Source organism: Squalius cephalus, assembly GCF_949319135.1.
Source record: "Squalius cephalus genome assembly, chromosome: 15".
Taxonomy (NCBI): domain Eukaryota; kingdom Metazoa; phylum Chordata; class Actinopteri; order Cypriniformes; family Leuciscidae; genus Squalius; species Squalius cephalus.
The window spans coordinates 31,698,220-31,712,206 of record NC_137136.1 but is presented as its reverse complement, the minus strand read 5'-3'; the positions used below and the strand labels follow the sequence as shown (position 1 = coordinate 31,712,206).

The 13,987-nt window shown below is 38.3% G+C and overlaps 1 protein-coding gene across 1 annotated transcript; it reads left to right on the top strand.

Annotated features, from left to right (window-relative positions):
- The first annotated feature begins 2,051 nt into the window (after positions 1-2,051).
- On the top strand, positions 2,052-13,029 carry elovl4a (ELOVL fatty acid elongase 4a). Its single transcript, XM_079894216.1, has 7 exons — positions 2,052-2,302; positions 2,927-3,017; positions 3,601-3,788; positions 5,902-5,982; positions 7,635-7,806; positions 8,079-8,206; positions 10,801-13,029. The coding sequence occupies exons 2-7, from the start codon at positions 2,951-2,953 to the stop codon at positions 11,110-11,112; spliced, it is 948 nt and encodes a 315-aa protein (XP_079750342.1). The 5' UTR covers positions 2,052-2,302; positions 2,927-2,950; the 3' UTR covers positions 11,113-13,029.
- The last annotated feature ends 958 nt before the right edge of the window (positions 13,030-13,987 follow it).

Here is a 13,987-nt window from a genome sequence, read left to right as displayed (position 1 = left end):
TGAAGGCTCCCGTTCTCCCATCTAAGCCGTGCCAGACAACTTCGAGGCTGGTTGGCAAATCATATGCGGTGGCAGGTCAGGTAGGTGGTGCGCTGAACACCTTTAAGAAGGTCGACCTTTTTAAAGACCAGGACCAAGGCGAGGGTCTATCTCCTGGCAGTCGCTAACAGGCGGCCTGTTCTATTGGCCGTTCCATGGCAGCTATGGTGGCAGTGGAGAAGCATGTGAGGCTTAATCTGTCGTGCATCGGGGAAATTAATAAGGCCGCCCTCCTCGATTCCCCAGTCTCCGCAGTGGTGGTGAAGTTTAGGGAGGCGAGAGCACAATCCACTGCCTTTAAGTTTATCCCTCGCCAGGTCAGGCTCCTTCAAAGTCTTTGGGTCTTTCTCGTCCTTCTCTGGGAACGAGTTGCTGAGAAAGAAGTTCCTTCCTACAGAAGAGGAGTGTGGCGGCCGAGCCCCTCCTCCTTCGAGTAGCTGGAATTGGACCTCAGGGCCGTGATTTCGGCTAGGAAGAAGGAAAAATCAGGAGATTGAGCTGGATAAAATTGAGCTCTCACCCCCATCTCTCTTTCCCTTTCTGGTGGTTTCTTTACTTCTGTGACTCTCCCCTGTGGGGCTTATGAGGTAGAGACGTTTTTTACCCACTCGCAGTCAGTGAAAAGGTCTAATTAGGGCTAGGCTCTCTTGTGAACATCAGGAACTTACATGCATCACAAGTGGACGACGCTAAATACAGGTGTAAACGGGGTCTAAAATGTTTTAAGCTTATCCACTTTCGACCACTTCCAGAGGCAGTCGAAAACGCATTTGACCGGATTGCTCTCGTAGTGTTAACGCTCATGTGGTCGATTGTGTTCAAACAGCCACAAAAGACCGTCTACTCTCTGTCTACTGACCTGATGCATGAACATTATGGGAAGAGCTCTAGCCATACAGGATTTAAACTTTGTCGACTGAAGACCAAAGTTTCATTTGAAGATGGAAAAACGTACCAAGCACAATTTTCTTTCACCATTCCTGATTTCTAACACACACTCACAGTGTTCGGCTGGTCTTGTGGCTGTCAGAGCAGAAAAAAAAGCTGCTGCTTTTTCCATCGTCTTTGGTCGCAATCAAATGTAAATTGCACAAGCTTATTTTGTCCATTAGATTGAAAGCCCATACATTTATCCGCCCAAAGACCCTCCCCTTTGAAGAAATCAGGACAGAAGTGTTTAAAAGTGGACAAAAGAGACGGATTAAAACACCAGGTGTAAATGTGTCTCCCTCGTATACTTGTGATCCGATCGACCAAAGCGCTTCTTAATAGCAGTGGTAAACAGGGCCTTAGAGCTTGGCAGAAAAAAAAATGTGTTGCCCTTCTTAGTTTTATTCTAGGAGTTGAGATTTTATTATGCTCCCGGGCGGCCCAATTTCTCCCATTCTATATTAGGGGCCAAGTCTCCAGGGGCTTGCTACCAACTAATTTTCATCTTTAATAGGAAATTGATTGCTAAAGCAGCAAATTAATGAATTAAACAAATGAAACGTTATTTTATGCAGGGTGCATTACATTTTAGAAAGGTGATTTTCAAAGTAAATTTGCATAAAAACTGTCTTAAAGTGCTAATAAATTGTACCAAATTAATGAGCTAAATGAATAACATTAGTATGCTGGGAACATTTCAGACAAAATGGCTTCTGCTCTCCTGTTATCACTGTTATTAGCATTCAAGAATGAACTATAGCCACAGGGTTTCTGCCTGTTTTATGTGAGGTTGGATATGTAATGCTTAATTAATTTGGGCAAGCATGAGAACACAACAGGGTTTTTTTTGTTTTGTTTTTATCAACTAGCCTTTTTTAAAAGATGTTAATCATGTGCCCAAATTAAACAGTAGGCCAATCCAATACTTATACATATTAATATGGATCAGATATCTCACTTCACATAAAAGTATCATCAATGATTGTCTAGTCACTAGTGTTTTATCAAACCTCACATCATCAAATATTGAGGGCGGAGTAGAGATTGAAGGTTTTAAAATCAAGAGGATTGCACCTGTTCCTGCGCATGCGCAGTTGAGCCGCGCTCACTCATTGCTGTGAGAGTCTAGGGGAGCGACCCGAGAGCCGCAGTGATGCCAGTAACCCTCTAGGATGCTCTACACACCGATGCTTTTATTGCCGTCTGCTTCAGCCACAGGCCTTTGAGCAGATCCGGATAAATCCGGGAAGAAGGTGTTCCTCACAGCACGGAATAACGGGAGCGCGCGACCTTGCGCTGAATGTCATTAGAAAGAGATTTTAATCTCGCTACGGTAAGAACGGAAATCGTCATTACCGCGTTCGGGAACGACGCTAAATGTCAGTTTAATGTGAAGTCTGTGATGTTGTTAAGTATTTTAGGGGTGTAAGAGAGAATAGACTGTAAACGCAGCAATATTGCGCGTTTGCCGCATCGAAACGTTTGCGCGATTGATCCCTGAATGTTTGCCTTGCATCTTTCGTTAACCTGTCGTCATTTAGAGGAACTAATAATAAAAGCCTTCTTGTTTCTTCTAATGGTGATTTGGGAGAGGCTGTGATGGCGTTTGATATGCAACGACATATTTGACCGATTGGCCTATACAGCGTGTTCAACCGGATGCAAGTGTGTCTCTTCATGAATAATGTGTCATTTATTACCATTGTAATTCAGATCGTGTTGAGCAGACCTGTGCTGCTGCTGACACGTGCTGTTCTAGTCTTTGTGCTGATGCTGAATTACACCCCACCTCCTCCTCCCCGTCACAATAAAGCCTTTTCCCATCCCCACCATCACTGTAATAAAACCTTTCCCAAACTACACACCAATGTATTAAAGCATGGCCACATGGCTTTCCAAGTCCATTGTGTGTTTTATTTTACCATTGCACCAACTTATCTTTCTTATGTGTTCTCAGACCATTCAGATTTGAGTCTCAGCGATGGATTTTTTAAAGCATATAATCAACGACACTGTGGAATTCTACAAATGGAGTCTCACTATTGCAGGTAAACTGGTCTTGACTTCAGTGATCTGAATGTGATGCATGATATCCATGCGAATTAATAAAGCCGGGAGCAGGAAAGGCCTGTTATTAGATTTTGACCATAAGACAGAGCGACTGCAGGTTTCACTTTTGGTGAACAAGAACAGACTTTAATGAATGTAAATGTTAGAAATTATAGGCTACAATGCTGGCAATTATAGTTCGGACAAGAAGTAGAATAATAATTGACAATATCTGTCAAAAGTTTGGAAACATCCCAATTATTATATTAAATATATATTATTTAAAAGTCTCTTCTGCTCTAGGCTGCATTTATTTAATAAAAAATACAGTTAAAACAGGAATATTGTAAAATATTATTGCAATTTTCTATTTGAATACATTTTAAAATGTAATTTATTCCCGTGATGCAAAGCAGAATTGTCAGCATCATTACTCCAGTCTTCAGTGTCACATGATCCTTCAGAAATCTTTCTAAGATGCTGATTTGCCAGGAAACAGGAAAAACTGATGCAAGTGCATTTTATAGACATTTGTAGATTACAGATAAAACCGCAATAAAGGGATCTCATGTCTGTTTGTAGACAAGCGTGTGCAGAAATGGCCATTGATGGACTCTCCGCTGCCCACGCTGGCCATCAGCTCCTCGTACCTGCTCTTCCTCTGGCTGGGACCGAAGTACATGCAGGGCAGAGAAGCCTTCCAGCTGAGGAAGACCCTCATCATCTACAACTTCAGCATGGTCATCCTTAACTTCTTCATTTTCAAAGAGGTGAGTTCACCCAAACTCTCAGCAGGGGTTTTTATGCTTCATGCATACATATTTATTGCGTTTATCCTTTTTGAGAATGATTATTTAGTGTTTTTATTTAGTTTCAGTTTAAATCTGCCTATGGTGAATACACACCTCGTTTATTAGAAACTGCATATTCATCAGCGCCAAATAACTGCAGTACAGTGGTGCTCGTGCTAGCTGCTATACATGTACCATTACTGCTATATTTAGCAGTGAATTGTAACTACTGTACCATCTCTCTGGGTGTTTATGATTCAGCAACATCAACTTCATTTGGACAGAATACATGATGGTCAGAAGTCAGGTTTGAGAAATTAATTAAATCAGCCAACATTGATTGAAATGTGAAAATTGTCATTTGCTGATGAGATTCTATTTAATCTTACTTTATATTGTTTTGGTTTATTGCTCATTTGCTCATTATTTTTTGCAAACTCCCATTTTTATTACCATACACCATAAGTTTATTAATGTCTTATGCTGCATCCTTTTTCGTTTCAGTCATGGGTCTTTCATGCAGAGACTCTCCTCATGTGTTTGCATAATGATGTATTTAAAAGTTAATGAACTTTTATAAATGTTCACAATGCTGTTGCAGATGAAATATAATGTTGATATCATTGAATAAATATCTTTTCGTCAGGTTATAAACTGATTATTAAATCACTCAAACCCTTTATCTAAACCTCTCTACTTAACCGTTGGACTCGCATATCCGCCATGTTTGTAGTTTTTATTCATTCATGTTTGTAGTTCTAATCGAATCCTTGTCCAGCGCGCAGTGGGTTGTGGGCAATGTTAGCCGTTAGAGTGTATACATGGATCCGACGATTCCAAATCGAAGTCCAAATCCGATTATTTGTGTGACTGGAATCTGATCTGAAATTATTGAAATTATAACTGTTCAGATCCGATTTGTGTTTGTGTCCACAAATTTCACAGAAAGGGAACCGAGACAGCAGAAAGTGGCATCCTGATTGTTTTCTTTATGTTACAAAAGCACAAAGATTTGTTTTTATTGTGTGTACAATGATTTCGAATGATGTCTTACTCTTATCAGTATGACACTAAATGATGGAGTATTTTAAGTTGTTTCCGCTATTATAATTAGACAGAATCATTTGGCATTGTGCCGATTTGTGTCGTGACTCGTATAAGTCTCACCAGTTCAGTCCAGTGATGAAATATGTGTGTTCTGGAAATGGGAAGCCTCAGGTGCCGCTTTGCTCACTGTCTCCTCATGGAAAGGTGAAGTAGGCTCTTTATCTCCTTCTCTTAAGCAATCAGAAATCTGGGAGAGGGAGAGGGACGGACATGTAAATGTACCCAACTCGTTTCGAACCGTGACCCCAAAACCGAGGAATTTACCGATCCATGACTTCTGTGCACCGTTACACCCATAGTTGATAATTATATGTCAAAAACAACATCAACTGCAACATGGAGGGGTTTGCAATACAGATGTTGTCTTATTTAGAGCCGCTTTATTATTATATCTATATATATTTCATTCGACTTTCAGCATGTTTCCTTTGACAACTTATGACATTTACGTTGTACGTGGCGTAAGAAATTCACATAAATTATGCGAAATACGATCAGATCAGTCAGACTGGAATGGATTTCCAGAAATTCGATTTGAATAGGATTTCAAACCACATATCAATGTAGCTCTTTGTAAAAATCTAATATCATGTGACCTTTTGCCGTTCACACTTGCTAAATCTGATCGGATTCTCACTGACAGTCTGAACGAGGCTTGACTGTAAATAGTAGACCATCCAGGTATCTTTGGAATACTCATTTAAAAATACTATGATTTGGGACACACCAGTTCTAATTTCAAATACTATTTAGGATGGATGGTATGCGATTTGGGATGCAGTGTTAGTTTTCCATACTAGATCTAGAAACTTTGCTAGTCCTAGATCTAAATTCGCCCTCTCTTATGCATGAGGTGAAGAAACGAATGAATAGGAATTATCCTTTATACCAATTGCAGCTCAGATCAAACTATTTTTACATCACATTCAGTGCCATTCCCTCAATGAAATAGTCCAGATGTCAATTATTACCTGTTCTATTCCAGCTCTTCCTTGCAGCACGGGCGGCCAACTACAGCTACATCTGCCAGCCCGTCGACTACTCAGATGATCCCAATGAAGTGAGGGTGAGTGTGCTTCCCACATAGGATCACAATGTTACCCGGACTCGGCACTGAAACTGGACACGTAATTCTGCTCTCCAGTTACTCGATACACTAAAGAGTGTTCCCAGAGTGGGATGACCGGGGAGTTCGGTTTCACTCTGAGACTTCACATTATTACATTCACAAACACCATCTGACTTTCATGCTCAGATACTAGTGTATTTTTTTTTTTTTTAGCTAGGCCATGCACCATTTAAATGCAAATGTAGTTTTTAATAATCTTGTTTTTCGGTGTAAATGAACCATCATGATGTTATCATGAACACAACAAATTTTGAGTGTTTCCAGAAAGATTAAATAATATTAATACATTTGTTAAGCTGTATTGCACAATGAATGATTGATGGCTGTGTTTCTCTTCTAAACTTGATTTCTTTGCTTTCAATTAATGTAATTCTCTAAAATGTGCAATCTGCTTGTCACAACTGGTAAAACAAGAATAGAGCAAGATATCTATTAGCAGCCATAAAACTTTAATCATAACAAAAACAAAGACGAAAATCCATAGAGCAGGACCCGTTACTGTTTCTAATTATGCAAGTTCGACCAAATATGACATAATTGGTGTCATTGCTCTCGGTTTGTCTCAAGTTTAATTAATTTAGGCAAAATTAATCAAAAGGTATTAGCATTTTTTAAAAATTTTATTATAAATTTTGAATGCTGCACTGAATCAAAAGAGACCAGTTTTATGATTTTGGAGCAAACCGTTCAGAAGTTATAGCCAAACACAGCCATTTTCATAACTCCTGACCAGTAGGTGGCGCTGTGCCGAAATGTTACATGTTGCGACATGTACCAAGATTCGTTTCAATACGCTAAAGTGTTGCGGAGATATAGCCTCAAATCCATTTAAACAGGCTTTTTATCAAATTCGTTCGCATGTTATTTGAGAACAGCTTTTGGTCAGCATGGTCTGAAGATGATATGGTGAAAATCAGACGAACAAAGTTAAAAGTTTAAAAAAAAAGTTAGTTCAATTAATGTAATTTGTTAATGTAATTACTGCTTTGTAACACAAAGACAACACTAAACAAAGAGAGAACCAAACTGAGGGTTTGAAGACACGGGATAATGAGAACTGAACAAGAAACAGGTGAAGAACATAATCAGTAACCATGGGAACAAATGAGAACATAGTTAGAAACCCTGAGGCGTCACAATCAGCTCACAATCGAGCTTGTGAATCAGTATATCATGTTCATGAATTCGGGGACTGGACGGTAAAGGATGCTGGCTCACTACACGTTGGGACACTGATGACTCTATTTCCGTGACAACGTCCTCATTGTACAACATCACTACTGGTATTTATGAACAACAGCAGAACTGATATCTTTCTGACATTATTTGTAATGTCATTTAAAGTACATTATGATAAATACTTTGCTTGTTTCATATACGTAACATAACATTTCAGCCCCAAATAAATGCTAAATGTTAGCTAGATAATGTTCATTACCTGTTTAGCAATGTATGTATATGCTGAAATATAATACAATAATGGTTTGTATTTAAAAAAAAAATGTTTAGTCTGGGACAAGACTTAAGCCTTCTCCGTGAAACGGGGTTATGATACTTGAGTAAAGACACATCTTTTCTTTTGATGGCAGGTGGCAGCAGCCTTGTGGTGGTACTTTATTTCTAAAGGTGTGGAGTACCTCGACACTGTGTTTTTCATCTTACGTAAGAAGTTCAGCCAAATCAGCTTCCTGCATGTCTATCACCACTGCACCATGTTCACTCTGTGGTGGATTGGCATCAAATGGGTCGCCGGTGGACAGTGTAAGTATTAAATACACAGGCACCACACGCAGGAATAGAAAAATCCCTCAAGTCGCTACAGAAACATTTCACATAGACAACAACACAAATGAGAAATACAGACCACGTCTGTCAAGCTCAGAAAAGAACAACACCATTGAAGTCGTTCATTCTGTATGATTCATGCGCTATATTACAACAAATCTGTCTGAATAACAGATCAAATCTGACATTGTACTGATAATCTTCCACTCATATGAAATGGACTGAATGTGCATCTGTCTGTTTTGCAGCATTCTTCGGGGCTCATATGAACGCAGCCATCCATGTCTTGATGTACTTGTATTATGGGCTGGCCGCATTTGGTCCAAAAATACAGAAATATCTGTGGTGGAAGAAATATCTGACAATCATCCAAATGGTATGTGTTCACAAGCATGTGTGAAAAAACAAGTGCCGCTTTTGAGACTGATGTGGAGTACAAGGTTGGTTCTTCAGTTAGGGGAACTTTAGGAAAAAAAACATGATTCTATTTTATCCCAATTTTTATCATCAATTTCCAGAATTTACTTGAGGATTCTTTACTTCAGTTTAATTTTTGATTATTATAACTTCCCCTTTGTAATATACTTAAAAAAAAGTGTTAAACTGAAAATTATTCTTTCTTGGCACTTTTTCCCTAAGTAAAAAATGCATAATTTCCATTTATTTGATATTTATAGAATGCAGCTTCCGCTGTCATTACCATCACACTATCAAGCATTTTATACAATTCAGTTTTTTCAGAGTAACTGTTTACACATCAGAAATGCCATTAATTTTCACCTTAGTAGCTTTATTATGTTCGACATGTGACTAATGACTTATTCCAGGACATGTGATAAATGTTTTAATATAGATGAAACATACACTACTGCTTAAAAGTTTGGGTAATTGTTCCAAATTTTTTTTGGAATGAAACTAATTATTTTATTCAGTAAGGGTGAAGTAAATTGTTGTAAAAACAAAAAATTTCTAATTCAAATAAATGCTGTTTCTTGAGCATCAAATCATCATATTAGAATGATTTCTGAAGGATCATGTGACACTGAAGACTGGAGTAATGATGCTGAAAATTCAGCTTTGATCACAGGAATAAATTACATTTTAACATATAACATGGCTGGGAGCATCAGACCAATTGTAACAATGAGTAATTAAATACATTTTTATTAGATTTTAGTCAAAATACAATCACACAAATATGATTTAATTGCTTATGGTATTTGACCAATAGGTGGCACTGTTACATAATTGATGTTGTGTGGTCAGTGTGAGGATAAAATGACACATACAGAGTTTGGTGTCAATATGCTGAAGCTTTGCAGAGTTACAGCCTCAGAATCAGCTTGGCTCCATCCCATCAAATTTGTTGATGCTTTATTCGAGAATGGTTCGGTCAATCCAAAAGCTTATAATAACTTTTTGCCAGCATGGTCCGAAAATGATCTAAGTCAGATTTGGTGAAAATCGGACCAACACTTTAGGTAGGAGTTCGAAAAAGTAGGTTTTCAAAGAAATTCGAAATGGCGGACAACAAGTTTGACATAGTTGGTATCATTGATTCTTGGTATGTCTCAAGGAATCTATCAACAGTTTCATTAAATTAGGCAAAAATAATCAAAGGCTATTAGCATTTTTAATTATAGCTAATTTCATTATACATTTTGACCAGAAGGTGGCGCTGTTCTGAAACTTTTTGAGTACGTTCAGGGTTTGAGAACATACCGAGTTTAGCAATGATTAGCTAATGCATTCGTAAAATACACCCTTTTACGACAGAATTCAAAATAGCTGACTCCCAATACGGCCGATATGGGACAATTGGATATCATTCGACTCGGTATGCTGCACTGAATCAAAAGAGACCAGTTTTATGATTTTGGAATAAACCATTTAGAAGTTATAATTGATTTTCATGCCGGAAAATAACATGCAGTCAAATCGTCATGGAAACGCCATGGATTCGGAGGAAACAAAGTTATTAGCATAAACGTAAGTGCGATTTTGGACAGTTCTCCCAAAAATGAAAATTCTGTCATTAATTACTCACCCTCATGTCATTCCAAACCCGTTGGACTTATGTAAATAATATCCATAAGAGATCATAAAACTAATCCACTAATCCTAATGAACTGAGGAGTTTAGTCTCAATTTTCTGAAGAGACTCGATCGCTTTATATGAACAGATTTAATTTAGTCTTTTATTCACATATCGATCATCAGAAAGCTCAAATGTGCTAACACGAGAATGATCCTCATTGGTTCAAGCAAACCAATCAAGCGAATATGCTTGAACGTCCGTTTCCCACAACTGATGTGTGAGTTGATGAATGTTAATATGTTAATAAAAGCCTAAATTCAACCTGTTCATCATATCGACTCGATTCATATGGATTAATTTTAAAATCTCTTTATGAACTTTTTGAAGCGTCAAATCGGTAGTTGTGTAGCTGTCAATGGAGGGACAGAAATCTCTCAGATTTCATCAATAAGATCTTCATTAATGTGTTCTGAAGATGAACGAAAGTCTTACGGATTTGGTACGACACGAGGGTGAGTAAATGATGACATAATTTTCATTTTTGGGTGAACTATCCCTTTAAAAGCTCCAAAATTGCTGTGGTTAATGTTGAGACTGTCCTCTATCAGTGTGCCAAATTTCATCATTTTTAGCAACAGTTCTATGGCCTACCATAGACTCAAAACCTTTGGTGCTTGGCCCCAAAATATATTCACATTCAATATAGTTATTTTAAATGATAATACTATTTCACAATATTACAAATTACACAATATTAAACAAATGCAGCTTTAGTGAGCATAAAGAGACCAAACCAACACTATTGAACTGTAGAACTTTGAAGATGTTTCATTTTTCAAAACTGCCACTAACTGAAAATCAGTCATGTCTAAACCAATGATCAGGCTCTGGGAACTTATGAGTTATCATGTGTCTTTTAATTTCTTCCACAGATCCAGTTTCACGTCACCATTGGCCACACGGCCTTGTCGCTGTACTCTGACTGCCCGTTCCCGAAGTGGATGCACTGGTGTCTGATTGGATACGCCCTCACCTTCATCATCCTCTTTGGCAATTTCTATTACCAGACGTACCGTCGGCAGCCCCGCCGCGAGACCGCGTCCAAACCCGGCAAAGCCCTTCATAACGGAGCCTCTAATGGAGCCCTGACGTCTAGTAATGGAAACGCTGCCAAGATGGACGAGAAGCCGGCAGTGGCTGAGAGCGGGAGGAGAAAGCGGAAGGGCAGAGCAAAGCGCGAGTAAACGGAGGAGAGGGAAGCTAACACAAGAGGCCGCTCTGAAAGATTGTTCAGCTCAGATCAATCCCAAATTGTTACGACCAAACAGTATGGCCACTCTCTGCAGCAGGCGGGGAGAAGTACGAGCCTATATGTAGAGAGACTGAACAATATGATATCTTTCCATATCGCCCTCCTTAAGTTTAGTACATTATTCTATGTATCTGCCTTTTTTACATCACTGTTCTAATGCCAGAAAAGACCCGTGTTTCATCAGTGTACAATGATTAAATGAAAGACTCTGATATCAGAGGGGTTTTTCATCATTTGCTATAGTGGGGTTCAAAAGTTCTTCTATTTTGCAACATAAAATGCTTCTTCACTAACTATTATCAGAATGATCATGAGATGAACTGATCTAGATCCTGACGTCGATGTTCTCCAGCATGATTTGAGATGATATAAAGAGCATCTTGAGCTTCAATGGAAGAAGAAAATCGCTCGAGAAAAGTCGCTTATTTGATTAGGCAAAAAGAAATTGTGCATATTTCGTCTTCATTTTACAGACTTTTGGACCCCACTTTATATCGTTTATTTGTAAAACATATTCATGTGTTTGTTTATTTCAAACTTTTGTATTTCATGTAAGTTGCGTGTTGTTTAGCTGTTGGGCAGGATATATTGCCAACAGTTCTGTACTTTAAAACATAGATCATGTGGCACTGCATATTTCAGCTTCTTTCAAAATTAGGGATGCAACTTTACCAAGGCCATGGACTGATAATGTACAGTAGTGGGCAAAAGTGATGTCCGGCTTTGGGAAATTGACATCTTCACCCTTTATTCAGATATTGTTCAAATTTGTTCAAGATTTTGTAATCATTTTGTGTAGTTGTGCTCAAAGTCAATTGTTTTATTTGTGATAACGCATTGAAACATGCCAAATTGTGCGGAGATAATTTTTGGCCAGCCAGGCTGTCATACAAAGAAATTATGAACATGCAAAAACCAACAGAATATTAATAACTGATTATATTTTAGTCAATGTATGATTTTTCCTGTGAACCTTTTGTTTTTCTATGCATTTTTTGTGTGTGTGTATTGTAAAATAGCAACTGTAGCTGTAGTTAGCTGTTTTTTGCCAAATAATTTTGTTTGATAAATACCTTATCAAAGTTTAGTGTTTTGTTCTCCCTTCATATTTAATTATTTAAAATATATAAAATATTTTCCTCATATTTTGATGGTTTGTAGGATCACTAAAAACAAATATCCCCTCCGGACATCACTTTTAGCCACTACTGTATCCTATATATATATTCTGTTGTCTGTTGTCTTAAAAACAGTGTTCACAATCAAATCTCTCATCTAGAAGTGAAATCAGACATTGTAACATCTAACATGAATGATAGGAAAGATAAATAACAGTTCAGTGCTTTTGTTGCCTGGCGTAAAAATCAATTGACTGAAAAGGATAAAATATCGGCTTCTGTTATCAGCCAATTCAGACCAATACTGATAAAAAAAAAAACTGATAATGGCTCAGACGGATATATCATGCATTCTTATTTAAGCTTTTTGATATCACAGGGTTATCATCAAACATCTCACAGGATAAGATAAATTAGTTTTCATTGGGAAATTACAACATTACATAAATTAAAAATGGGATTGGGAAATATGTTTGTAGCTGCAATATTGCATTGTGCGTTAATAAAGTCTTGAGCTCCCTGTCATAGTTTTTTTTAATAGGTCCTAAATTCCTAAAATATGTGTTTTGTCTTGAATTTTTTATAATATTGTATATTCTGTGCAATTTTGTACATTGTGCTTTTGAAAACGCAATGATCATCATCTACTTGTTTTCTTCTTTTTTTTTTTTTTTCAAGTGACAGATATACATTGCTGTATATAATAATAAAATAAATGGCAATACATAGTCAATGTTATCTGGCGTTTCATTTCCCAAAAGCCTCTCACTCTGCTGGCGTCATCACGCCTTCACTCGTGAGCAGGACATAAGTGGTTGGCATGACATTTCAAGCAGCGTCCTGTCGTGCAACATCTGGTAATTAACATTTTTCAGATTTTTGTGTAAATGTTTGTATCATGACTACTTATGTAGACAATGGAATATCTGTTCTTTTAAAAAGTAATAATAAGACTAAAATAATAAGATGAATAGGTTCATCTTCGGAACACAAATGAAAATATTTTTAATGAAATCTGATCAATACTCTGGTGAGTTTGAACGAGTGGGTGGAGTTGCAGGGTCTGACACTGGTGGAATGGTTGAATATGTGACATAGAAGGGAGAAAAGAAGGTCGGTGAGGCTTTAACAGAGACAAATGGAAGGTGGGTAAAACTCTGTATTGTGAAGATAAGTTGAGACGGTAAGTGACTGGGTTGGAATGGTAAATGGCCCAATGTATCTGGGACTCAGCTTGCGGCAGTGCAGCCGGAGGCGTATGTCCCTGGTGTAGAGCCGGACCTTTTGACCAGGTTGGTAGATGGGTGTTTCAACTCTGCATAGGTCGGTCTGACTCTTGTGCCTCCTTACTGCACTTTGCAGATGGACATGTGCTTATGAGTCCCAGACCCTCTCGCTCTCCTGGAACCAGTGATTGACAGCTGGAACCTCTGAATTGATCTCCTGACCAGGGAAACATGGGCGGTTGGAAGCCGGGTACGCACTGAAATGATGTAAAGCCAGTGGTAGGTTGGTGCAGAGAGTTTTGAGCATAATACGCCCAGGAAAGATACCCGCTCCAGCTGTGTTGGAGGCAATGGCAATAAGATCTCCGGAAGCATCCTACCTCCTGTATCTTCTGCTCCGTCTGATTGTGGATGGTAGCCAGATGTTAAACTCACTGACACACCTAGGAGACGGAAGAATGCC

Excerpts from the sequence above, each read along its gene's own strand:
- elovl4a (XM_079894216.1), top strand. The coding sequence starts at position 2,951 with ATGGATTTTTTAAAGCATATAATCAACGACACTGTGGAATTCTACAAA. Across the intron at positions 3,789-5,901 it reads ACTTCTTCATTTTCAAAGAG|CTCTTCCTTGCAGCACGGGC; the intron begins GTGAGTTCACCC and ends GTTCTATTCCAG. Across the intron at positions 8,207-10,800 it reads ATCTGACAATCATCCAAATG|ATCCAGTTTCACGTCACCAT; the intron begins GTATGTGTTCAC and ends TTTCTTCCACAG.